General features: G+C 45.0%; 1 protein-coding gene across 3 annotated transcripts; it reads left to right on the forward strand.

The window, feature by feature from the left end:
• On the forward strand, nucleotides 1-27,041 carry CACTIN (cactin, spliceosome C complex subunit). Of its 3 annotated transcripts, XM_044268737.1 has the most exons (14): nucleotides 1-133; nucleotides 4,784-4,894; nucleotides 5,090-5,200; nucleotides 5,395-5,505; nucleotides 5,701-5,811; nucleotides 6,006-6,426; nucleotides 6,552-6,647; nucleotides 16,049-16,194; nucleotides 16,344-16,506; nucleotides 16,599-16,713; nucleotides 18,952-19,144; nucleotides 20,869-20,991; nucleotides 21,586-21,866; nucleotides 25,391-27,041. In XM_044268737.1, exons 1-14 carry the CDS (start codon nucleotides 123-125, stop codon nucleotides 25,879-25,881), a joined length of 2,484 nt encoding a protein of 827 aa, XP_044124672.1. In that variant the 5' UTR covers nucleotides 1-122; the 3' UTR covers nucleotides 25,882-27,041. The 3 variants fall into 3 exon arrangements, with proteins under 3 accessions (XP_044124672.1, XP_044124682.1, XP_044124689.1); XM_044268747.1 differs by lacking the exon at nucleotides 5,090-5,200; XM_044268754.1 differs by lacking the exons at nucleotides 5,090-5,200; nucleotides 5,395-5,505.
• The last annotated feature ends 60 nt before the right edge of the window (nucleotides 27,042-27,101 follow it).

Below are 27,101 nucleotides of genomic sequence, written 5' to 3' on the forward strand. Positions count from 1 at the left end.
CAGGTAGCCAGAGGAAGCCAGCGTTCCTTCCGCAGCTAACTTTTTTACCCACCTGCATGTAATTCACAGTCCCTAACAAGACGAGGGAGAGCCGCACTCCGGATCCGACCTCGGCCTGCATCATGGTTCACAGGTGGGGACATGAGAGCTTCCATGCGCCTCTCCTGCTTCCTATCCTGATAGGACAGGAAAAACACTGGTGATGGAGGAGAGGGGTTGGATTTAAAGGGGTAATCCAAGGCTGAAAATGCCCCCCCCCCCCCCCCAATATATATGCCTGGGCTCCTCACACGGATTCTACTTACCTGCCTCTCTGTGCCGCTCCTGGTCCCTGTATAACCCCACTGATTCTCCCCATGCGCGGTTGAAAACATCTGGTAGGGGCGAAGCAGGCGTGACTGGGACAAGCCTCCCTAGTATCGCGGGTGACACTAGAGGGGTTCGTACCCGTCACCACCCTCCATTGGCTCACTTGATCATGGCATCTAAATGCGCAAAAACCCAGAAGCGCTTCCTACCGATGCCCCCTGCAGCTAATGGGGACATCGGTAGTTGTGCTGAACACTGGAAGCCTTTAAATGTTGTGGGTGGTGGTGCCATCAGGTCCCTGTGGGGCTGTATGGGGGGACCCAATGGCATGGAAGGCAGCGCGATGCCTTCCTGAGGCATCTGTGCTGCCTTCCAGTGACAAGCCTGTGAGATCCAGGGGGCTGTATGAGTAATACACACAGTATTACTCATACAGCCAATGCATTCCAATACAGAAGTATTGGAATGCATTGTAAAGGATTAGATCCCCAAAAGTTGAAGTCCCAAAGTGGGACCAAAAAAAAGTTGAAAAAATGAACACCATAAAAAATAAAAACTGTGCTAAATAAACCATTTTTTTGTCGCCTTACATCACTAAAAGTACAACAGCAAGTGATCAAAAAGGCGTACGCCTACCAAAATAATACCAATTTAACCGTCACCTCATCCTGCAAAAAATGAGCCCCAACCTGAGACAAGCGCCCCAAAAATATAAAAACTATGGCTCAGAATATGGAGACACTAAAACATCATTTTTTTGTTTTAAAAAAGCTGTTATTGTGTAAAACTTACATAAAAAAAAAAGTATACATTTTGGGTATTGCCGCGTCTGTGTCAACCGGCTCTATAAAAATATCACGTGACCTAACCCCTTAGATGAACCCCCGGAAAAAATGTAAACTGTGCTAAATATAGAATTTTTTTGGGCACCTTACATAACAAAAAGTGTAATGGCAAGCGATTAAAAAGTCATACGCACCCCAAAATAGTGCCAATCAAACCATCATCTCATCCCACAAAAATCATACCCTACCCAAGATAATCGCCCAAAAACTGGAAAAAAAAAAATATATGGCTCTTAGACTATGGAAACACTAAAACATGATTTTTTTGTTTAAAAAATGAAATCATTGTGTAAAACTTACATAAATAAAAAAGTATACATATAAGGTATCGCCGCATCCGTGACAATCTGGTCTATAAAAATACCACATGATACCTGTCAGATGAATGTTGTAAATAACAAAAAATAAAAACTGTGCCAAAACAGCTATTTCTTGTTACCTTGCCTCACAAAAAGTGTAATATAGAGCAACCAAAAATCATATGTACCCTAAACTAGTACCAACAATACTGCCACCCTATCCCGTAGTTTCTAAAATGGGGCCACTTTTTTTTGGAGTTTCTACTCTAGGGGTGCATCAGGGGGGCTTCAAATGGGATATGGTGTAAAAAAAAAAAACAGTCCAGCAAATTTTTAAATTGTATCTCTATTTTCCATTAATTCTTGTGGAACACCTAAAGGGTTAACAAAGTTTGTAAAATCAGTTTGAATACTTTGCGGGGTCATTTTTGGGTGGTTTCTATTATGTAAGCCTCACAAATGACTTCAGATCTGAACTGGTCCTTGAAAAGTGGGTTTTTGAAAACCATATAGCCGCACCCGACCTCTATGACAATTAGCTGCTATCCGCGACAGTTAACCCCTGCCGCACCTGAGGGGTTAACTGCTGCTGGGTGCGGTTATATGATTCTATAGCCAGCTTCCGCCTCCTGTATTTGAATTAATGGGCGAGTTATCTTCATTGGTGGCTCAGTGCACCCCTTCCCCCCACCCAAGCCCTCCACTATTAGTCTTTGGTGGCAGTGGCCACTAGATCCCTTTCCCCTCCTCTAGTGGTGCAGTGGCAGTTTCTGATCGGAGCCCCAGCAGTGTAATCCTGGGGCTCAGATCGGTTACCATAGCAGCCAGGACGCTACTGAAGCCCTGGCTGCCATAGTCAGCTCCCTGCTACCAGGGCCGTTTGAAGGAATTTGGGGGCCCCAAGCAAAATAGACATGGAGGCCCCCCTCCACACCTTACGCACGCAAAGCCTACAGAAACCACTGTATAGCCATACAGTTTAACTTCACCCACACTTTATATAAATAAAAAAGGAGGTTTACAGTGCAAATACTGCTGTTGCATTTAATGTGCATGAAATTTGAACAGTGCCATCCACAGATCCCCCCTAAACAATGCCATCCACAGATCCCCCATAATGGCACTGTTTAGGTGAGGGGGGATCTGTGGATGGCACTGTTTAGGGGGATCTGAGGATGGCACTGTTTAGGGGGGATCTGTGGATGGCACTGTTTAGGGGGATCTGTGGATGGCACTGTTTAGGGGGGAGATCTGTGGATGGCACTGTTTAGGGGAGGGGGGATCTGTGGATGGCACTGTTTAGGGGGAGATCTGTGGATGGCACTGTTTAGGGGGGGGGGGATCTGTGGATGGCACTGTTTAGGGGGGAGATCTGTGGATGGCACTGTTTAGGGGAGGGGGGATCTGTGGATGGCACTATAGAGGGATCTGTGGATGGCACTGCAATCCACAGATCCCCCTACAGTGCCATCCACAGATCCCTCTCCCCGGCGCTCACAGCAGTATATTTATAAACTAATCAGTAACTACTTTAACTTTCATCATTGCTCATTGCTGAGCTCTTTACTTGGATTATTTGGATATCTTACTTTGTCTTAGCTCCGGTAACAGCAGGCAGTGCGGGGGGCGCTCACTCACTGACGTCACGCGCCTGCGCCGCCTAGTGGGAGGAGCAGGCGCGTGACGTCGGTCAGTGAGTGAGCGCCGCCCCCCGCACTGCCTGCTATTACCAGAGCTAAGACAAAGTAAGATATCCAAATAATCCAAGTAAAGAGCTCAGCAATGAGCAATGATGAAAGTTAAAGTAGTTACTGATTAGTTTATAAATATACTGCTGTGAGCGGCATGGCCCTGTATATTCTAACCCCCAGGCAAGCGTCCTCGTCACCTTGGGAACGTCTGGGGGTTAGAATATACCATCGGATCTTCTGAGTTACTCAGTTCTGCTTGGCCCCGGGCCAGCTCGGGGCCCCAAGCAATTGCTTGTTTTGCCTGTTGGGTAGCGACGGGCCTGCCTGCTACTCTGCACAAAGCACAGAGCAGCGGGAGAGTGTAAAGTCCTATGCACCCTAATATAGCTCTATTAGGGTGAAAAAAAAAAAAAAACTCAAACCCAAAAATATTAAGTATAAATGAAAAAGAAAGATTCATATAAAAAAAAAAAGCTAAACGTTAACAATAAACATGTTCATTTGCAGCAGATTTGTGTAGGATTTTGATTTTTTTATCAAAAATGAAAATGAACAGAATATTGGTATAAATTATCGGCTATCGGCCTGAAAGTTCACAGATTATCTGTATCAGCTCTAAAAAATCAATATCAGTTGATCCCTACCATACAGTATATGTCTCCTTGTGCTCTGCTGCCTGCCCATACAGTATATAATGTCTCCTTGTGGCCCCCATACACAGTATGGTTCCTAAGTCCAGACAGTATAATGTCTCCTGGTGGCCACATGCAGTATACTGACTCTTGTGGCCCACTGCCTGCCAAGCGGCCAGCACATAAAGTATATAAGGTCTCCTTGTTGGCCGCTGGCTGCCCATACAGTATATAATGTCCCCTTGTGCCCCGCTGACTGCCCATACAGTATATGTCTCCTTGTGCCCCACTGCCTCCCCATACAGTATATAATGTCTCCTTGTGGCCCCCTTACAGTATAACGTCTCCTTGTGGCTGCCCCCTCACAGTATAACGTTTCCTTGTGGCTATTTCCATCTGCCCTATAGAAATGAATGGGAGCAGGGGCCGCGCGCACGGTGCGCTCCCATTCACTTCTATAGGAGCAGCACTTGGTGGTGGACGGACCCCGGGAAATCCGGGGTCCTCTAGCCTCCTCTGTCTTCTTATTGGTGGCAGCGACACAGTGGGGAGGGAGAGACTGCTTCCTTCTCCCCTGTGCTGCTGATGAGAACATGGCGCGCTCTGAGTGCGCGCTATGTTCTCTGATACTAGGCTGCGCAGTAGTGCAGCCTAGTATCAGTAAATGGCAAATCTCGGTATCGTATCGATCCGGGTGCATAAGTATCAAATGGGTATTGATATTTCAATGCCCAGTGCAACCCTAATTCAGTCTACTGTGTTATGTAATACTTGTGCAGTGGGTGGGGAAGTAGAAGCCCATCTTGCCTTGCCCAGGGAACACCTGTACCGCTGTAGGCTAGTCCGAGCCTACGTTATAGTAAAGGGAAGGTCCTGTACCGAGGCTGGCCTGTTTGATATTTCTCATCTTGGTCTCCTACACTGTAATGGTGTGACAGCTGTTCAGGTTTTACATTAGAGCAGCAGAAAACACTAGTTGATCTGCTTCTTGTCTGAATTTATTTAAGGTCTACATCTGGTGAAAGGCGAAAAGCTAGAAGAGGAGATGAAGATAAGAGACACAAGTCTTCATCGGAGGATGAGAGCAGCAAAGCACAAAAACCACGGCGAAAATCAAGGTCAATATGCTCAGTGTCTTCTGTGATAGTAAAGGGAAGGTCCTGTACAGAGGCTGGCCTGTTTGATATTCCTTACCTTGGTCTCCTACACTGTAATGGTGTGACAGTATGAGGGTTATGTTACAGCTGTTCAGGTTTTACATTAGAGCAGCAGAAAACACCAGTTAATCTGCTTCTTGTCTAAATTTATTTAAGGTCTACATCTGGTGAAAGGAGAAAAGCTAGAAGAAGAGATAAAGATAAGAGACATAAGTCTTCATCGGAGGATGAGAGCAGCAAAGTGCGAAAACCACGGCGAAAATCAAGGTCAATATGCTCAGAGTCTTCTGTGATAGTAAAGGGATAGTCCTGTACAGAGGCTGGCCTGTATGATATTTCTTACCTTGGTCTCCTACACTGTAATGGTGTGACAGTTTGAGGGTTATGTTACAACTGTTCAGGTTTTACATTAGAGCAGCAGAAAACACCAGTTGATCTGCTTCTTGTCTGAATTTTTTAAGGTCTACATCTGGTGACAGGAGAAAAGCTAGAAGAAGAGATGAAGATAAGAGACACAAGTCTTCATCGGAGGATGAGAGCAGCAAAGTGCGAAAACCACAGCGAAAATCAAGGTCAATATGCTCAGAGTCTTCTGTGACAGTAAAGGGATAATCCTGTACAGAGGCTGGCCTGTTTGATATTCCTTACCTTGGTCTCCTACACTGTAATGGTGTGACAGTATGAGGGTTATGTTACAGCTGTTCAGGTTTTACGTTAGAGCAGCAGAAAACACTAGTTGATCTGCTTCTTGTCTGAATTTTTTTAAGGTCTACATCTGGTGACAGGAGAAAGGCAAGAAGAAGAGATGAAGATAAGAGACACAAGTCTTCATCGGAGGATGAGAGCAGCAAAGTGCAAAAACCACGGCGTAAATCAAGGTCCATATGCTCAGTCTTCTGTGATAGTAAAGGGATAGTCCTGTACAGAGGCTGGCCTGTATGATATTCCTTACCTTGGTCTCCTACACTGTACTGGTGTCACAGTATGAGGGTTATGTTACAGCTGTTCAGGTTTTTACGTTAGAGCCGCAGAAGACACTAGTTGATTTGCTTCTTGTCTGAATTTATTTAAGGTCTACATTTGGTGAAAGGAGAAAAGCTAGAAGCAGAGATAGAGATAAGAGACACAAGTCTTCATCGGAGGATGAGAGCAGCAAAGTGCGAAAACCACGGCGTAAATCGAGGTCAAGATGCTCAGTGTCTTCTGTCTCCTCTTCATCTCCAGCTAGGTCACGGAGCCCTAGTGATTTCTCTGACACTAGCCTGACACTGCAAGAATGTATGAAGCTAAAGGAGGAGAAAATGAAAAAGAAGGAGATGTTGAAAGCAATAGAAACTCCGGAGGAAAAGAGGGCCAGGCGCTTAGCCAAGAAAGAGGCCAAAGAACGCAAGAAGCGAGAGAAGATGGGTTGGGGAGAGGAGTATATGGGATATACTAATACAGATAACCCATTTGGAGATAATAATCTACTGGGCACCTTCATCTGGGCCAAGGTAGTGTTCTGATTGCACTAGGATTGACATTACATGTATGTGATGATGATCTGCTTTCCCACTCCCCTCGAAGTCCTGTACAAAGTACTGTATATCATCTTACATAAATTGTTGTCTTTCTACAGGCACTGGAGAAGAAAGGAATTGGACATCTTAATGAAAAAGACTTGAAAGATCGGAACAAACAAATCCAAGGAGATAACCGCTTAGAGCTACAAAAGGTGACTGTTTAAAGGAGTTGTCCGGTTTCCTATATTGATGCCCTATCCTCAGGATAGGTCATTGATATCAGATCGGTGGGGGTCCATCCGCCAGTACCCCGCTGATTAGCTCAGGATATCTCATCAATATAGGAAACTGGAAAACTCCTTTAATGTATAATATTATAAAGAAGGCCAATGGTTACAAGCTATTTGTATTATATGGATGCCTTCAGTGCTCAGGTGAACATGCGTTCCCTGTTGTTGGCTAGTGCAGTCATTTGATCCACAAGATCGCATCTTTTATGCAATCCTAATAATTATCACTCGTTGGCAGTCCATCCACTTGTACAAAAGGCAAGTGCTGAGAAATCACCGGGGATGAAAGACAAACAATTGTACGAACTATCGCCTAAGCCAAAAATTTCACATGACTCTTGGAACATCAAGAAAGTCAATATAAGTACCACCATAGGTCCAAAATGTCAGTGCGCCTTTAAAGTATGTGCTGTATATCGCTTGTAAGGTCAAGAAGAGTATTATAGGTATATATGAGATAGAAACTCACGATAGTGTGCATGCAGCAGAGTAAAGAAGCATGGCACATCAGGCACCTAAGAAGAGCAGAAGAGCGTCTGTGTGTGTAAAGAGCACGTACCAGAAGGTAATAAGAGTGGGGAGGAGTCGGGAAGCAGTGGGAAAGCTGAGAAGGTGTTGTATTGAGGGAAAGAGCTGTTGGAGCTAGAGCGCAAGCACCAAGTGTGTGGCGCTATTCAAAATCAAGGGGAAGCAGAGGAGAACTGTAGAAAACTGGTAAACCATAGTGGCATGCGTCAAGTGCAAGACGACAGTATACTGAAATGTAGTGGAAAAAAAGGACCCTCCACTCCAGATAGACATCTAAACTGAAACACAGACAAATCAAGCCTTGTGGGTAGGAACTTAAATACAATAGACTGTTGTAAGGAATGGGTTAACCCACCCATAAAATGAATGCAGGATCTAGGCAAAAAAAAAAAAAACGGAAGGGAATACTAAATCAAGAGGGGGAAAAACTCAAAAACAAAGTCTACGCATAAACCACATGGATAAAGGTGCAACGTAACCCTGCCCTTAAAAGGGTATGGGGTCATAACAAGTGTATGATAGAGAAGCTAATGATAGAGAAAATAAAAAGTCTCTTAATGACATTGATTTTTACAGATAGGCCAGTATTTTCTTCATTGCGGTATCCATGGCATCAGAATGATTAGTTTCTATTATCTGCCTTCAAGAATCATTTTTAGGGCACCATTTAGTTAAAAATATTTTTTATTTATTATTCTCCATCTAAAACCTGGGTGAATCTTGGGGTCTAGTGCGTCTTCTTAGGCCTTATGCACGTGATCGTGTGCTGACCGTTCCGTATATTGGGGACCACAATTTGCAGTCCCCAATGCACGGGCACCATCCATGTGGTTGCCACAGACGGATCCAGACCCATTCAATTTGTGATCTGTCTGCACCGCAAAAAATAGAAAATGTTCTATTGTTTTGCATTACGGGGGCACGGAGAGAAACTTGTTCCGCACCCCTCCTTCTGGATTGCGGACCCATTCAATTCAAATGGGTTTGCATATATGATACGGTGTGCTGATGCCATATATTGCGAACCCGGTGTTTGTGGGCCACAATATGAGCATGGCCGGGCAACGGCCGTGTGCATGAGGCCTTAGAGTGCTAAAAATATGGTATATAGGGGCACTTATCAGTACCACACATATGGGTAATTTTCAGCACTTTAAAAAGAGAGCAAAAAAGTGTCTGTTTTGAACACAAAATCATTATTTCTCGCTTGTATCATTGGGGGACACAGGACCGTGGGTATAGCTGCTTGCTGCCACTAGGAGGCGACACTAGGCTGAAAAGTGATAACTCCTCCCCTGCAGGCTATACCCCCTCCAGCCTGGAGAGAGCATTTTTTAGCTTAGTGTCGTAGGAGGCAGAGGCTTTTGCAGGGCGGCTTACTTTTATTTTATCTTTTTCCTTTTTAGGTTTTGGGAAACAGAGTGGCCCTCCCCAAGAAACAAAAGTGGACCAGGGCAGCCCAGCTCCCCTGCTTCCCGCCAGCCAAGGGGTCACCTGAATCCGGCGAGACCCTCCGCCATTCCAGTCTCCTGCCACTTTGGGTGCCAGCGGCTGAAGAGGTGACCCTGCTGGTACTCTGAGAAGGGGTGAAGAGAAGAGGATGAAGATGGGGTGAGTAGTCCGGATTGGGTAAGTATCCTCAGCTCCCCACCCCCTCCCCCAGGTGCCCGCTGAGCTCCACCTCCGGTCCTTCATGGCAAGACGCATTTTTGCAGCCGGCACTGGATTATCCAGTGTCCCCTTTCTGCAGGCCAAATACCTCAAGTTTAGGAAATGTAACCCCTTCCTGCCTCTTATTCATTTAGCGGGGGCATCACAGGTAGTCCTGCCCCCCTCAGTTCACATCACTGCAGGTCCACCCTGATGCTGGGGTACGGGACTGGGCCCATGTCCTATCCAGACAGTGGAGGATTGCTCAGAGTTTCCCAATCCGCCCTCCGGGGCCGTTTAGTTGATACATGAAGAATTCCCAGACCACCCTTTTGGGTCATCTGGTTTATATGCCACCACCTGTGCAATCAAGTGAAGGACCACTGTAACTCCCCAATCCGCCCTACGGTCCACCTGCGCAAATCCAGGGGAGCACATCTGTAGGATTCCCAATCCACCCGTTGAGGCTGTTTGGTTGATTATACTCCACCTGCACGAATCCAGGGGAGCACACCTGAAGGATTCCCAATCCACCCTACAAGGCCATTTGGTTGATAATACTCCACCTGCCCAAATCCAGGGGAGCACATCTGAAGGATTCCTAATCCGCCCTCTGGGGTTGTTTGGTTGATAATCCACCTGCGCATTCCAACGGAGGACCTCTGGAAGTTCCCAACCACCCTCCTGAGTCGTGGGTTGATTAAGTACCGCCCACACAATCCAGTGAGCGGTCATGTAGAGGTGCCGATTCCACCTCCTGGGTGGTTTGATTGTTATATCACCACCGACACAGCTTGCAACTGCCATGGCTAGATGCTGAGAGGTAGAGCTGCGCATGAGCGGACCAGAGCAGGACACTTTTCTCCTCGGTCTCCTGCACCTCCACCCTTCCTTATTAGGATTATATTCAGAACCCTTAATTCTGGCAGGGGTTGGTTCTGAGGGAACGGGGGATCAGTTCTGCGGACTCTGATATGAATACAGTTTAATCTTCTATGATTGCATCCATTCTAACAGCAGTACTGATTGTATGCATTACCCCCTTCCTTAGGCGGCATTTGCACTACTACTGGGTACAGTACTTACCTTTTGTATTCCCTCCTTCCACAGGTGGACTGACTGCACTAGCACTAGCACTGTCAGTGCCAGCCATTCGCGTCCCCCCTTTCCGTAGTTTACGGATTTGCTATTCCACTGGGTAAAGTACTGACATTATGCATTAGCCTCTCTCATAGGAGGCGTTATGGCATTATCGTGGGTGGCAGTGCCTACCGTAAGCATTACCCCCTTACATAGGTGGAGGAATTTCTCTTCCCACCGGGTACAGGACTAATCATATGCATCACCCCCTTTAGTAGGGGCGTAATTCTCTACCATTGGGGTCAATTCCTGCTGGGTGCATTACTCCCTGCCATAGGTTAGGTACTTGCGCTAACTCAGGATACAGTACTTCCTATATATTTTTCTCCCCTTCATAGGTGGAGTAGTTGCACTTACATTCAGTGCAGTGCTTACAGTAGGTGTTACCCCCTCCTTAGGAGGGGTTATTACACTACCGTTGGATACGGTTCTGATTATCTCGCTACCTCCCTTCCTTGACGGAGGATTGCGCTACCACTGAATACTATTCAACAGTCGTGGCATTACCCCCTTTTACAACTAACAGGAAATATCTGAGCATCTATGCATGCTTTAATTCAACTAATCCATGACACTAGATACCTTGGCTTCCTTCACAGGTGGGCCGTGGCAACAGTCGTTACCGTTGGTGCCTGGTACTCTTCATCTAGTTGTATATGGATACTGGGGCTACTCCCATATTGTATCCTCTCTTTTCTTCCGGTACTGGTTGGGGGCTCAGATATGTCGACCTTTGTTCTCTCAGGGGGGTCACTCAGCAACAGTCAAGTACCCCCCATCTCCATGGGCCTTCACCGTTCAGGTCGGTCAGGAATTGGTCCTCTACAACGTGTGGTGTGCACGGCATTATACAAATGTGATTACGATCCAGCGAGCCCAAGGTTGCACTGACTCTGTATTCTGGGCCACCACTCTTCCTTATTTAGATGAGGGTGTTTTGCTGGCTCTCTGCAATGGCTACTACGGCATGTTCTTCTAAGCAGGGGATGTTTTCACATTAGGGCTGGAGATCGAACTCGCGGCAGTGGAACAGCCCCCCTCAGATAGGGGTTCTACCCTGGCACTGCTTCGGCGGTTGCTCCTGTTCTGCCCCCTTTTTTAGACTGAGTGCCTCAGGATGGTTCTACTTGACTGAGATAGCATGATACCATGCTACTTCTGGGTGTCCTTAGGCCTCTCCCTCAGTTTTACGCTGGGAGGAGCATGCTGTAGCTCTTACTGTACAAGGGATATTTGCACCTCCACTACAAGCTAGGGTTCCTACAGACGGTGGTTTCTTCTGACTCTGGAATTGGTATCCTCTACGGTGTGGCCTCCTCCTCAGCTGGAGTATGGCTTTTGCATTACTCTGGTAGCTTCCCTTGTATGGGCTCCTCCTCAGGCGGTGTATTACAAAAGAGATTCTGTAAAATGCCAGTCACTGATGGCAATGGGCTTTTGCCCTGGCCTCTTAATGGTCTTCATTACTGTTAATTGTCCGTTACTCTGACAACTACTGTTCTTGTGTCGTCAACTCGGGCTTTGCATTGGCGTAAATGCCATAGCTATCAGCACCTTACTTTGGGTGTGCTCTACTGGGTAGCTTAGTCCCTGCGGCACTCGTCTACCACTAGTGATACCTTCCTTCAGATATGATTACTTCTGTGTCATCTCAAGCCGATGGTCATTCCTTTCACTGCTCATTCCGGGGGTGGTCTACGGGTCCCCCCACGCCGGGCTGAGCGGGTGTCTGTCACGCCTTGCCACCACTGGTAGGGGTTTCGTTCCTGGAACGGAACACCCTTTTCTTTCCGGTCCTTCCTCTAGATGGATTGCTGACCATCTTTTCCTTCGGTCTACTCGACCGGTAGCAATGGGTTGTATAGCTATGGAATCTGGGATCTATTTTTTTCCACGGAGAGTATTCTCTTATCTTGGTCATCTGCCCTTCCGGGCAGTGTCTACGTATGGTCAATATATGTAATTTATGGGGCTTTACCATTTTTTTTTTTTTTTTGCTTCTACCTTTATCCGAGGTATTAGTTCTTTGGCCTGCAGTTGGGCATGCCTGGCTCAGGAATTTTTTTCTCAGTAGTTTCTCAGCCAGCTTCTCTTGCTAGAAGTCTCACCACAAGCCCAATGGCTCTAGGGGCATTAGTCTACCAATTTACCACTTCCTAAGGGGTGTTGTTTTACCCAGAGGAGGATCCTGCGGACCTGGATTTTGGTTCCGCTTCCACAGTTGTGGCGGCTTCGCTGGAGGCGTTTCAGGGACAAACAAGGCCTCCCTCTGGGACGACTTCTTCTTTTTATTTCTAGGAAGGCGGCATTCTGGGTGGCAGGATCTTCCATCCGGCGGCTTTCCGAGTTGATATCGCTTCTTGTACGTCCATTTGTCATTTGCATCAGGCAGTACTCCGCCCAGTATCTTCTTTCCTGCAGAAGGTAGTCACCGCTTTCCAGGTCATCTCAGACATGGTTTTCTCTTCTTTCTCTCTTGTATTTTTAAGGGCGGGCTCTCCATCAGCCATCTAATTTGGCCTCTGAGATTTGCTGGTCCGTATCTAGCGTGTTCCGCTGTACGGACTTTTACCTGGTTCTCTTGGAGGTCCTTGTCATATTTGACAACTTCAAACGGAATGTTTTTCCAGGGATGTCTGCCTGACAGTTACTTCCTAGCGGAGTTATGGCCTGCCCGACCAGCGGTCGGCACTTCTGGGGTTCATCTACTCCAGGCATTGCTTCTAGAAGGCAGCGTCTTGGTCTTCCGGCAAGTTCACTGAGTTTTTCCAGGGGCATTCCTAGACATCGACTGTTGCTGCTCCAGGCAGCAAGGTCTTGCAGGCAGCAGCGGATTACGCATCCTCGAGGGCGTTTTTTCTCCATGGGCGTGTGATTTATTTCCCTCCCCGTGGACTGCTTTAGGACGTCCCACGGTCCTGTGTCCCCCAATGATACGAGCAAGAAAACGAGATTTTTGTGAACTCGCCTGTAAAATCTCTTTCTCGTGTAGTTCATTGGGGGACACAGCTCCCACCCAGTGTTCTGTTTGCCGCAAATATTGGCGGTTGGTGGACAAGTATGGTCCTTAGTTCTGGTTCAATCCGACTGACGTTGGTCAGTTATTGGTTGTTTACTGTATGGTTTGTTTCTCCTACTCCTACTGCTTGGGCACAAACTGATATGCTCTCTCCAGGCTGGAGGGGGTATAGCCTGCAGGGGAGGAGTTATTACTTTTCAGCCTAGTGGGTATAACGGTCCTGTGTCCCCAATGAACTACGCGAGAAAGAGATTTTACAGGTGAGTTCACAAAATACTCGTTATCCCTTCCTCTGCTGGTCAGTCGCAATCCACTGTGACTCGGGAGAAGATCGCAGTGCCAGTTACCAACAAGAATAATTGTTCAAAATTGAAATCTATTTGCTTTTAGCGTTTCTATGTTACTACTTTCGAATGCAGCATAATGTTTTCCAGTTGCCCCTATAACATGTGGGGAAACCAACAAGTAACCACAAGATTTTACATCAGTTGCAGAGTGTTTATAGAGGAATTTTTCTTTTACGCTGGGTTCACACCTGAGCATTCGCGATGGAGCGCTCTGTATGCACGATTGTACGGGCATTGCAATCGCGCATACAGAGACAAGCGAACACCCATTGTCGCGCGTTCCCGGAAGTCTATGTACGGGAACGCGTGACAAGACGCCCCAAAGAAGCTTATGTACTTCTTGGGGCGTCGGGCGTTTTACAGCGCGATCGTACGCGCTGTAAAACGCTCAGGTGAGAACCATTCCCATAGGGAATCATTGGTTCTTGCCTGTTACGCGTTTTACAGCGCGTGGGAACGCGCTGTAAAACGCTCAGGTGTGAACCCAGCCTTAGATTTAATTTCTGCACTTTAAATACAGTTTTTGAGCAGAAAAAAAATTTGGGAACTTTTGTCAAGAGTTATGGAACCCCCAATGTTAATAAGACCTCAGATCAGACCCCCATGTCTCATATCAACCCTCCATGCCATTTATGAGCCACCATTATGACCTCCAGTGCCATTTCAAATGTCCCCAGTGCCAGAGAGCAAATAAATAAAATAAAAAAAAACTGACAGCTGAGGACCAGGAAGCGGTGAGTACAAGGCCTTCACCGCTTTCCGGTCCTCCAGTACTAATGAGCGCTTCCAAAAAGACTCAGGGGCATTCCCCCCCCCCCCCCCCACACACTTTTGAGGGGGGAAAATGTGTCTTATGGGGCGAAAAATACGGTTTATTTTCTTAATTATAGCTTTTTATTTCTTAAATATTAAAATTTACACAATAATTGCAATGGGTTACCTATTTTGTGACAATCGTTTTCATATATAACATATATAGGTTTGGGAGAGCGGGGTGACTATGGTGATGGTTTCTGTTATTTTTTTTATTTGTATTTTTTATAATCCACAGGAGCCCCAGTTATAGGGAAAAACAGCCCCCTGAGGAGGAATGACACACAGGCAGAGATGATCAGAGTCTCCTTAGAGACACGTGACCGCCGGGACTAACAGAGGAAGGGGCTCAGCCACTCCCCCTCCTCTGCGCTCATGCAGCGCTGTCCTGCTGCCGGCACAGGAGAAGACAGAAACGGTAATAAACCGTTCCTGTCTTCTCTTCAGGGTCCCTGCTGCGTCTGTCAGCCCGGACCCGACCTGCTCCTGCTAGATTGCAGGAGATTTAATCCCAGCGCTGGGATTAAAGCGCTGCTAGCACATGTATATACATGCTAGCTGCATGGGGCATGTGCAAATACCATGTATATAACCGTATGGCAGTCAGGAAGGGGTTAAATATCCTCAGGATAGGATGAAATCAGCACTTTGAATAACCTGGCACTCCCACTACACTTTGAACAAAGCAGGAAGCACAGCTCAGTTCAAAGTGTTACTTCCTGCGCTGCAGGGAAAAGCAAGTCGTGGATTATGGGTTGTTGGACCCCCATCAATAAGTCTACTTTCACACTGGCGTTTTGGCTTTCCGTTTGTCAGATCCATTCAGGGCTCTCACAAGAGTATGCATTCTGAATGGAAAAGGATCCGCTCTCATGTTCAAGATCCGTCTTGAACATGTTAAAGATAATACAAACTAATCTGTTCTGAACGGATGCAGACGGATGTATTATCTGACCGGAATCCTTCCATGACGGATCCGCACAAAAGGAGAGTGTGAAATTAGCCTAAGGCCTCATGCACACGACTGTTGTTTTGGTCCGCCTCCGAGCCGCAGTTTTTGCGGCTGTCCGCATCCGTTGCTCCGTTACGTGGTCCACCAAAAAATATAACCTGTCCTATTCTTGTCAGTTTTGTGGACCATAATAGGCAGTTAGTCAATGGCTGTCCGTGCCGTTCCGCAAATTGCGGAACGCACACGGACGCCACCAGTGTTTTGCATATCTGCAATTTGCGGACCGCAAAACACACAACGGTTGTGTGCATGAGGCCTAAGTTGGATATTGATGACCTGTCCTGAGGGCAGGTAATATTGGGAGCCTGAAATATCTCTTAAATCACTTGAGCTCTGCTCTGAGCTGCTTCACCATAACTCTTCCCTGCTCTGACCTGTCTCCTGGTTGGATGCTGCACCAGTCACTCAGAGCGGATGGAGGGGGATGCTGAGGAGCATCTCAGTGCTGAGAGCACTTCCTAGTGAAGCCCTGCCCTAGGCAATTGAAGACCCCTTCATAACGTCAGCGTACCAACCACCGATTCTAAATGTGAGACGGCTTCCTTGCTACCGGCCCATTCCCTCCCACAATTTTAGACCTGGCATGAGCAGGGAAAAGTTTCAGATTGCTAAATGAACCCCAAAGTTCATATTCAACCTAGCCCTGATGAGAATATCTCCTCAAAATGTATGTTTGTCCTCCTCTCCCAAGTCCCCAACTAGTGTTGACAGCAGTTTAGCATGACTCCCTTTAAGTGAGGCTCACAACTTTAGAATTTGGGATTGGTCCTAAGAACTAGACATTCAACTATAAAATCGTGTTTTTTTTCTGAAGGTTAAGCAGCTGCGTTTGGAAAGGGAGAGAGAAAAAGCCATGCGAGAGCAGGAACTGGAGATGCTGCAACGAGAAAAGGAGGCAGAACACTTTAAAACCTGGGAGGAACAGGAAGACAACTTTCATCTTCAACAGGCAAAACTGCGGTGAGTACTTAGGTTAGTAAAAAGAGGAGGTTGAATTGGGTGTTAATGCTTTCCTTTTTCTGTATCTAGCAAATTGTTCAGGTTGAAATCTAGAACAGGTTATGAATAGAAAGTGACCACATTTTATTTATTTATTTTTTCAAAAACAGATCCAAAATACGCATTCGAGATGGCCGTGCAAAGCCAATAGATCTGCTGGCCAAGTACATCAGTGCTGAAGATGATGATTTGGCTGTGGAAATGCATGAGCCTTACACTTTCTTAACTGGACTTACTGTTTCTGATCTTGAGGACTTGCTGGAAGACATTCAGGTAAGCTATGGTCATCTAGATTCCACCCCAAAAAAAAACAAAAAAAAAAAACATACATTCATTACATAATGTAAGTTACCTTTTCTTTTTAGATCTACATGGAGTTGGAGCAGGGAAAGAATGTGGATTTCTGGAGAGACATGACGACTATCACAGAGGATGAAATTTCAAAACTACGCAAACTAGAGACATCTGGCAGGGGGCCAGGTATGGTAGATTAGTGTTACATTGGTCATTGTTTTATTTTTAGCTTATCAGTTCTCATCAAGTGAGGGGAATATTACTATATCCTTAATCGAGTGAAGTGATGCTAAAATATATATATATATATATATATATATATATATATATATATATAATTTTTTTTTTATGAGCATTTTAATCTGTGATGTCTTCCTGAAGGTTCTCCCATTCAATAATTCAGTAGGTTTGAGAATCTGACACCGTCGGGTCCTGTGTTAATGGTGGTTGTAGTTGTTCAACTGTAGGTGTAGAGAAGTAGGAGGCATTAATTGATGTTTTGCTCTTTTCTGAAATAGATGAGACCTTATGCATGAGGTTTTGGGTAAAAAAAAAAAACTTTGCCAGAGAGAACAGTGATGTCTGTTCTGCTGGAAATCCCTACTTTGGTGTATTTTCTTCAGCTCTTTAGGGTGTCAGACTATTTAGGGCTGACTTTATGATTTTGCAAAGTCCATTAAGACTAGATGGACAAGTCACAGACAATTATTTGAAGTCATGTAGGTTGATGGTAGTCAGACAGTGAACTTATGTGTTAGATATGTTTAATGACACTTGCAGTATTTTCCAGTGAGTTTATTAAAGGAACACTCTGGGGAAAAACGGATACTGTATTAAAGGGGTTGTACAACCATATGAATTTATCCCCCATCTCAGTTGGAGCCCCACTGATCACAAGAATGAGGTTCCATAGTGAACAGAGCGGCCGTCACGCATTCATCTGTATGGGACTGCTGAAGAGTAGCAGAGTACAGTTGTTGACTATGGCCAGCAGTATTATAGCGTTTAGGGCTCTTTCACACCTGCGTTATTGTCTTCCGGCATAGAGTTCCGTTGTTCAGTTTTATCCTAATGCATTCTGAATGGAGAGAAATCCGTTCAGGATGCATCAGGATGTCTTCAGTTCCGGAACGGAACGTTTTTTGGCCGGAGAAAATACCGCAGCATGCTGCGCTTTTTGCTCCGGCCAAAAATCATGAACACTTGCCGCAAGGCCGGATCCGGAATTAATGCCCATTGAAAGGCATTGATCCGGATCCGGCCTTAAGCTAAACGTCGTTTCGGCGCATTGCCGGATCCGACGTTTAGCTTTTTCTGAATGGTTACCATGGCTGCCAGGACGCTAAAGTCCTGGCAGCCATGGTAAAGTGTAGTGGGGAGCAGCATACTTACAGTCCGTGCGGCTCCCGGGGCGCTCCAGAGTGACGTCAGGGCGCCCCAAGCGCATGGATCACGTGATCACATGGCACGTCACCCATGCGCATGGGGCGCTCTGACGTCACTCTGGAGCGCCCCGGGAGCTGCGCGGACTGTAAGTATACCGCTCCCCCGCTCCTACTATAGCAACCAGGACTTTAATAGCATCCTGGCTGCCATAGTAACACTGAACGCATTTTGAAGACGGATCCGTCTTCATATGCTTTCAGTACACTTGCGTTTTTCCGGATCCGGCGTGTAATTCCGGCAAGTGGTGTACACGCCGGATCCGGACAACGCAAGTGTGAAAGAGGCCTTAATGGAGCTGCAGCGTGCATACATGACCACTGCCTCAGGGACTTTGGAACCTTTATTCTTGTGATCAGCAGTCAGACCCCACTGATCCCATGCTTATTTCCTGTCCTGTGGATAAGAGGTTGAGGTAAGTTCTTATGATGGGACAACCCCTTTAAGCCTGCTACAAGGTCTGTGGAAGTGTTGACGCATGATTTTCTCTTTGATGTACTTTAAAGGGGTTCTCCGGGCTTTTACTATTGATGACCTATCCTCAGGATCCCCAGCACCCCCTGCCGATCAGCTGTATGAAGAGACCGCTCGTGCATGTGCCATCTCCCTACTTTTTTCCTGCTTGCTGATGCTTTGCCATAGGGTACATATACACCAACAGATTGTACAGATATTGGTCAGTTAATCAGACCAATAGTTGGTGTGTATAACAAAAGCTCTGTGTGTGTGTGTGTGTGTGTGTAAACCTCCATCTGACCAAAGATTGGTCAGAAAATCTGTCAGATAATCTGACGATGTAAATGCACCCATAGACATAGCAACAGGAAGAAGAGATAGCACCTGTACAAATGTCAGGAATATTACAAAGAAAAGGGGATTAGCCAACTAATAAAATATGAACATGGGAAGCAGGTTAGGGTCAATTCAACAATTTAGTGAATAAGTAACTAAAGGAACAATTTTTTAATTTATTTTTATCAGGAGAGAGACGAGAAGGGGTAAATTCCTCTGTCAGCACAGATGTTCAAGCTGTGTTTAAAGGAAAGACCTACAGCCAACTTCAGGTCATATCTCAAGGGATTGAGACCAAGATAAAAGCAGGAGGGCCAAATCTGGATATTGGATACTGGGAGAGCCTGCTTCAGCAGCTTCGTGCTTACATGGCAAGAGCTAGGTAAGTGAACATTGTTTGCGCCTTTTAATTGCTATAGATTCCCTGAAATAGACGCTTAACACAAACAAAACTGAGTTTGCCACATCACAATCTGCTTAAAGGCTATAAACTCCGTTTTTTATTATTGCATTTTGGCCTAACTGATTCTTGAAGCTTTGTCGCACACCATTCGAGGTTTGCTGTGCATAGGGTTCCCACCCCAATTGTAGATAATAACAGATCACAGCAGATTATCATCAACGCAGGGTACTTTTATTGCTGAGGACATAGGAAAACATGCGACAGTTTGTGTATGAACGTTTTCGGCACGCAGGCCTTGGTCAGACACTAAAATTGCAATAGAACAAAATTGATCAAATCATAGAAAAATGACAAGTACAAGGACTGACGTAACAAGAGGCTGGCTGTAAGTATCAGAGAAGACTATACTTTAGGGTTGTCATACATAAGCTGTGATGTTAAACTACATTCCTGATGTAGTAATAGTAATCCAATATATCAAGGATGTGCACTACAGATATTCACAACAAGCTGAATACATAGCAAGAATTGATCTCTATTATAATGTGATAATGCTGAATACATAACGTTAAGGATCTCCAGTGTAGAGCATTAAGGCACAAGGTTATCAATATCATAGATGGTTGTACGCTTAGTGACTACTCTACTGAATACAAAATCCTTAACCACGTCAAAGTGCTGAATACATAATCAATAGGGGAAATAAATACCATAGTGGTCTAAGCTCTAGGTAAGTACTATACTGAGTACATAAATGACTGCGCTCCGGGTACATGTTGACTATATCGTCCATGATAATGTCAGAGTGCTGAGTACATGATGGTAATTATATGTCCCTCTCCTACAAGCACATTCTCTGATAGGGGAAGGGGTAGTAATGCATAATTTCATACAGTATTTAAAGAGAACATGTCACATTTAACATGGAGTCTGTGCTGAAGGCAGGAGGAGCTGATATATAGTTTAGTTGGAAAAGATTCAGTATAACTTGTATTTCATTTGTTTAAATTCCTGCTCGATCTTAGCTTTGAAGTCAGAGGCGGTCCTGTCCCTTTGACTGTGTATACAGAGATAGCTGTCAATCACTGATGGGATTGCCCTCAAAGCCCAGAATTGGCACTAATTAAAATTAACAAAACACAAGTTATACTGAATCTTTTCTGACTACACTATATATCAATCTGCTCAGCCCCTCCTGCTCTATAACATGGTGCCTGTAGCTTACATTGGATTTTCCTGGTGACAGGTTACCTTTAAAACCTTACACCCAAACGCTCATTCGCTCCTGCCTTCCACACTTCTAATATCACGTCTAGGCTACTGCTACACTGTTCTTTGTGTCCTGCCGCCAGACTAACAGTCGTGGACTTTGAGTCTCAATTCATCTCTCTTTTAACATCCTGCCCTTTGTCAGTTCCTTTACTCGCTGTCCATCACACAGAGCATCCAGTTCAGATTCCTGACAAGTTTACAGATGCCACCCTAACAATGATGGCTTCCTTCCTTACCACCTTAATCCCCTCTGCGCACTCTTTCATACAAAACGTCTCGTGCTTGCAGTATGGTTTCCCTCATTCTGACACTCTCGACCCTCACATAAAGCGTATTACATACTACATGACCTGTATGGACAGAGGGTTTGCCTCATGTATTTCATGAACATTGCTACCTTGTTGGAATTAGACTCTTTCTTCCCTTTACAGGCTTAGAGAGCGCCACCAGGATGTTTTGCGTCAAAAGCTATTCAAACTGAAGCAGGAGCAAGGCGTAGAGAGTGAACCTCTGTTCCCCATAGTAAAAGAGGAACCAGTTTCACCTGATGAGAGGTAAGGAATGACTTTTGCCATTTAATCGACGCGATGAAGAACTGCTTATATCCCTAGTTTATCTAAAAAATATAGAATACAGGAATGTATTTAAGACTCCTTTTTACATCCTAAAACTTGTGCTGCTCTCCTTGAAAAGAGCGGTTGGAACTGTTCATATAGAATCCTAGTTTATCCAGTACTTACTAGTTTCCAATAAGCTGCTGTCAATCAGATCTTGCTTTAGCCCATATGGCACCATTGGCCGCAGCACAGAAAGAATACAAGCTTACTGTGAACGTTCCTGACTGCTCCTCTGAAGGAGCGCAAATTTGATTTTATTATATGTAATGGAAGAACTACTTCTGCGATTATTGCTGTGGGCTGTTCACAAGAGCCGTTGTTTGTATTTGTGTCTTTTTGCATTAAGTTTGAGAAATTGCAGAATTGTGTTCAAAATAAGAGTTTACACAATACCTAATTATTCAATGGGCTGCTGAGGGAAAGCTTATAAACTCATCTTGTTTCAGGTTTATAGAAAAGGCTATATTTACTTAATCTACTAGTTTTACTTTACATGAATCTCATTGTGTCAATATTCAATTAAATACATAGGGAAACTATGGAGGGACCTTTGTCTGAACAACCAGGCTCATCTGCTGCTGCAGCACCTGAAGAATCTAAAGAGGCACCAGACGAAGAAGGAAAAGATGAAGGTGGAGAGTCTGTACTCATAGAGGAAGACCTCATACAACAGAGCCTGAATGACTATGATGCAGGCAGATACAGTCCTAAGCTGCTGACCAACCAGGAGTTGCCGTTTGACGCACACGTAGTTGACTTTGAGGAAGACCAGCAGAGGCTGGTGTTGTGCAGACAACAGATGCAGGTGACTGGTAAGTCATGCTAGACTTGTTACCATACTAGAGTTGTCACAATACCCGAATTTAGATTCAATTTAAATAGCAAAAAAAATACCCACACATTAATCTCACGTTTCCAGGCAACATGAGGTTAACGTGTGAGTATTTGTTGTGGGTTGTTTTATTTATTTATACCCTTTTTTTTTTTGCCAAAATATGAATTGCCCATTATGTGAGGAGGCCCTTGATGGGGGTCACCCAGCAATAATGTGAGATACATGGAGGTCCAAATTGATAAAACCATGTGCCTTACATTAATAGTAAGCAACTCCATAATGTGCCTCGCATTAATAGTAAGCAACTCCATAATGTGCCTCGCATTAATAGTAAGCAACTCCATAATGTGCCTCGCATTAATAGTAAGCAACTCCATAATGTGCCTCGCATTAATAGTAAGCAACTCCATAATGTGCCTCGCATTAATAGTAAGCAACTCCATAATGTGCCTCGCATTAATAGTAAGCAACTCCATAATGTGCCTCGCATTAATAGTAAGCAACTCCATAATGTGCCTCGCATTAATAGTAAGCAACTCCATAATGTGCCTCGCATTAATAGTAAGCAACTCCATAATGTGCCTCGCATTAATAGTAAGCAACTCCATAATGTGCCTCGCATTAATAGTAAGCAACTCCATAATGCGCCTCGCATTAATAGTAAGCAACTCCATAATGTGCCTCGCATTAATAGTAAGCAACTCCATAATGTGCCTCGCATTAATAGTAAGCAACTCCATAATGTGCCTCGCATTAATAGTAGGCAACTCCATAATGTGCCTCGCATTAATAGTAAGCAACTCCATAATGTGCCTCGCATTAATAGTAAGCAACTCCATAATGTGCCTCGCATTAATAGTAAGCAACTCCATAATGTGCCTCGCATTAATAGTAAGCAACTCCATAATGCGCCTCGCATTAATAGTAAGCAACTCCGTAATGCGCCTCGCATTAATAGTAAGCAACTTCGTAATGTGCCTCGCATTAATAGTAAGCAACTCCGTAATGTGCCTCGCATTAATAGTAAGCAACTCCATAATGTGCCTCGCATTAATGGTAAGCAACTCCATAATGTGCCTCGCATTAATAGTAAGCAACTCCGTAATGTGCCTCGCATTAATAGTAAGCAACTCCATAATGTGCCTCGCATTAATAGTAAGCAACTCCATAATGTGCCTCGCATTAATAGTAAGCAACTCCGTAATGTGCCTCGCATTAATAGTAAGCAACTCCATAATGTGCCTCACTTTAATCGTAGGAAGCAGCAACTCCATAATGTGCCTCATATTAATCCCATGTTGTCCATTATGTGAGTAGGTAAAAGATGGGATTACTTGCTATTAATGTGAGGCATGTGATTTTATTAGTTTATACCTCCATGTGCTTTGCAATAATAGAAAGTAAACCCTATCCTGTACCTCGCATTAACACCATGTTATCCATTATGTGAAGAGGTATATTATGGGGTATTCCGGTTACATTAAGTTATCCCATATCCACAGGTGTGGCCGAATGGGCATGCGACTGGCTGCTCCATTCATTTCTATGGGAGTTCCAGAGATGGCCAAGAACAGCGCTCGCTATATCCAGAATTCCCATACAAATGAATGGAGTGGCTGCGCGCATGCCCGATCATTCCATTCATTTCAGGGGACTGCAAGGGTTCCAGGGCTCTCGTTCTCCCAACGGTAGGGCCCCCACTGGATCTAATAGTTATCTCCTATCCCATGTATAGAGGAACTTTGTGCCTCACATTATTAACAACAGTGACCCTATTATGTACCTCATATAAAGGGCTACATGGGGTTAATGATAGTGTCACTTAACATGAGGCAAATGGAGGTTCAGAATTAACAACACCATGTGTCTCACATTAAAGGGGAATTTTGGTTACATTAAAGCGGTTCTGCACTTTGTTTAAACTGATGATCTATCCTCTGGATCGATCATCAGCATCTGATCGGCGGGGGTCCGACTCCCGGCACCCCCGCCGATCAGCTGTTTGAGAAGGCAGCGCCGCGGCCTTCTCACTGTTTACCGCCAGCCCAGTGACGTCACGACTAGCATCACTGGCCTGGGCACGGCTAAGCTCTGTTCACTTAAAATGGAGCTTACCCGTGCCCAGGCAAGTTGATACTAGTCATGACGTCGGTGGGCCGGCGGTAAACAGTGAGAAGCCTCGGCGCTGCTGGAGCGCCAATGCCTTCTCAAACAGCTGATTGGCGGGGGTCCCGGGTGTCGGACCCCCGCCGATCAGATGCTGATGATCTATCCAGAGGATAGATCATCAGTTTAAACAAAGTGCAGAGCCCCTTTAATGTAACCGAAATTCCCCTTTAATGTGAGACACATGGTGGTGGTAATTCTGAACCTCCATTTGCCTCATGTTAAGTGACACCATCATTAACCCCATGTAGCCCTTTATATGAGGTACATAATAGGGTCACTGTTACTAATAATGTGAGGCACATGGAGGTACTAAAGTTCCTCACATTAAGGTCCCATTCACATGACCGTATTATTGTTGTGGTTTGGATGCCAAACGCATTCATTTCAATTGGTCCACAAAAATGCGGATAGCACACAGTGTGCTGTCCGCATCTGTAGATCTATTTCGCAATAAAGATAGAACATGTCCGATTCTTGTCCCTTTTGTGGACAACACTGACATCCTTAATTTTTTTTGTGGATCCACGTTTTGCGGACTGCAAAATACATATGGTCGTGTGAATGCACCCTAATACAGGCATACAGCATGAAGCACATACTTGTAAAAACTGCCTTCTGGATATTAGACCAGTCATCACAAGTGGATGTTACTGGTCCTGTAGCAATGACATAATCAAAGTTCCATTAACCTATGTGCACCCAGCACCGTGAGGACTGAGATGAGTTTCTCTTCCCCTCCCTCCCTGACTCCCCCATTGGACCACTCAGTTATTTGATTGGTGGCAGTAGCCGGCCGCGTCCCTGTGAGGCCCTTATGAGAGCACGAGGTGTTCTGCGCTTTGTCTGTGGAATGTTATCTGATTAGGACTGATACTAAGCTGCACAATAGTGCGGCATAGTGTTGAAAAAATGCCAATCCTGGTCTTGAACCAAACCGGGTAAAAAAGTATCGATAATTTGATACCCAGTGCAATGCAATACTATATATCAATAATAGTTGTGTTTATTCTGCCATAAACTCCCAGTAGGTACATCCAGTAATATGTTGGCAATGCTTTGAAAATTACAGTGGCATAATGAGCAGTCACTTGTACAAGACGGATGTTCAGCAAGCAGAGCTACAATGGACAATAGGTAGCAGGCGTAATACATATAAATAAGCTTTAGTTGTTGTTTTCTCATAGAATCAAATAAACCTTTTATGCCCAGTTTGTACATATGCATCATATACAACAGAGGATGACAAGTATATAGTATATGTTAATAACTATTGGCAATTCAGTACTATTACCTGTACATCTGGAATAACATCTCACACTTTGCTGTTTCTAGGAGATGCCAGTGAGAGCCCTGAAGACATTTTTATTCGGAAGGCGAAAGAAGGCATGGATGGGGATGAAGCCCAGTTTAGTGTGGAAATTCCAGTCACGAGCAAAGCTTATCTGTGGGCAGACAAGTACAGGCCTCGAAAACCTCGTTTCTTTAACCGTGTCCATACTGGTTTTGAATGGAATAAGTATAACCAAACTCACTATGATTTTGACAATCCTCCTCCAAAAATTGTGCAGGGCTATAAGTTTAATATTTTCTATCCGGACCTGATTGACAAACGATCAACCCCTGAGTACTTCCTTGAGGCTTGTTATGACAATAAGGACTTTGCAATACTTAGATTTCATGCAGGGCCTCCATATGAAGACATTGCCTTCAAAATTGTGAATCGGGAGTGGGAATATTCTCACAGACATGGTTTTCGCTGCCAATTCTCCAATGGTATCTTCCAGTTGTGGTTCCACTTTAAGAGGTATCGCTACCGAAGATAAGAGACATCATATGTTGTATGTTCTGTAAATGTGGACTTCTTTTTTGAGAAGGCAAAAAAATTGTGCGACACAAACTCAGTGAATAATTACCATAAGGGATCATGCAGACTGGCTTATTACAGCTGTTTTGTTTCTTTAAGGTGGCCAAACCCTCTACTGTACCTCCTTTATACCTCAGATTTCATATAACTTTCTTTTTTTTTTTGCAGAATTCTTACACATGGAGCTCATTCTGCTCCTTACTCCAGAGAGCTTTATGATGTGTGAGCCTTAAGGGTACAGCAGTATAGAGGGCTGCCATAGGAATGAATGGGGTTCTGTATTTGCTGTGACCGTAAAAAATCCCCCACTGCTGGAATTTATTGTGCTTTGCGTGTTGCACCAAGTAGCTCTGCCACCCCATTCATTCCTATGCTGGCCCTACACTTGGGTGTGTGACACATGTGAGCCCAAAATCGCCATGTAAGCATACCCCAAGTGTAGGGTAAGAAGTTTACAGGTTCCTTGGTTCAGAAACAGGCAGCTGTGCTCCTGCTGTATCTCACAGGCTACAAGTTACCGACCAGTAAAGCTTCCTGTCATTTCCAGCAAGGTATTTAAAGTGCTTGGAGCTCTGACCTCCATGTTTGCTCAGAACATCTGATCCTGCACTGAGCAGATACTGAAAATGAATGGAGCATGCCGGGTGTTGTAGTTTCACATCTGTAGTGCCTGAGGTTGCTGAGCTTACAGCACTACAGATTCTTGGTGGTTACAATTATAGAGGTTGTCCAAACTGTTAAAGCTGCTCTCAATCAGAGCCAAATGCATTTGCTCTACTGTTCCAAATTGTTTTAATCGTAAGATTTTACATGAATGGAAGAACCACACTGACACCAGGTAGGATCAAGGCAGTGTACAGGAAATTAAAGGGGTTGTCCGGGTGCAGAGCTGGACATAGCCATAATTTCACCCAGGCAGCCCCCCTGCCTTGAGCATCGGAGCAGTTCATGCTCCTATGCTCGCCTTTGCACTGTGCTAAATAGTGCAGGGCAATGGCTCTTTTGTTTACAATCGCATACTGCTGGGTGGAAGCTTCCGCCCGGCAGTGTGTTTGGTGATGTCACTGGCTCTGATGGGCCTGCTTTAGTGCTACCCTAGCCGTTTTACAGACATCTGCCCATCAGTGCCGGAGATGTCACGGGGGGGGGGGGGGCTGCCTGGGTGACAATGGAGGTATG

Source organism: Bufo gargarizans, chromosome 1 (genome assembly GCF_014858855.1).
Source record: "Bufo gargarizans isolate SCDJY-AF-19 chromosome 1, ASM1485885v1, whole genome shotgun sequence".
In the NCBI taxonomy this organism is placed as follows: Eukaryota; Metazoa; Chordata; class Amphibia; order Anura; family Bufonidae; genus Bufo; species Bufo gargarizans.

Bases quoted from the DNA above. Each gene is read 5' to 3' on its own strand.
- CACTIN (XM_044268737.1), top strand. The intron at 5,506-5,700 runs GTCAATATGCTC...AATTTTTTTAAG, and splicing joins AAACCACAGCGAAAATCAAG to GTCTACATCTGGTGACAGGA. The intron at 5,812-6,005 runs GTCCATATGCTC...AATTTATTTAAG, and splicing joins AAACCACGGCGTAAATCAAG to GTCTACATTTGGTGAAAGGA.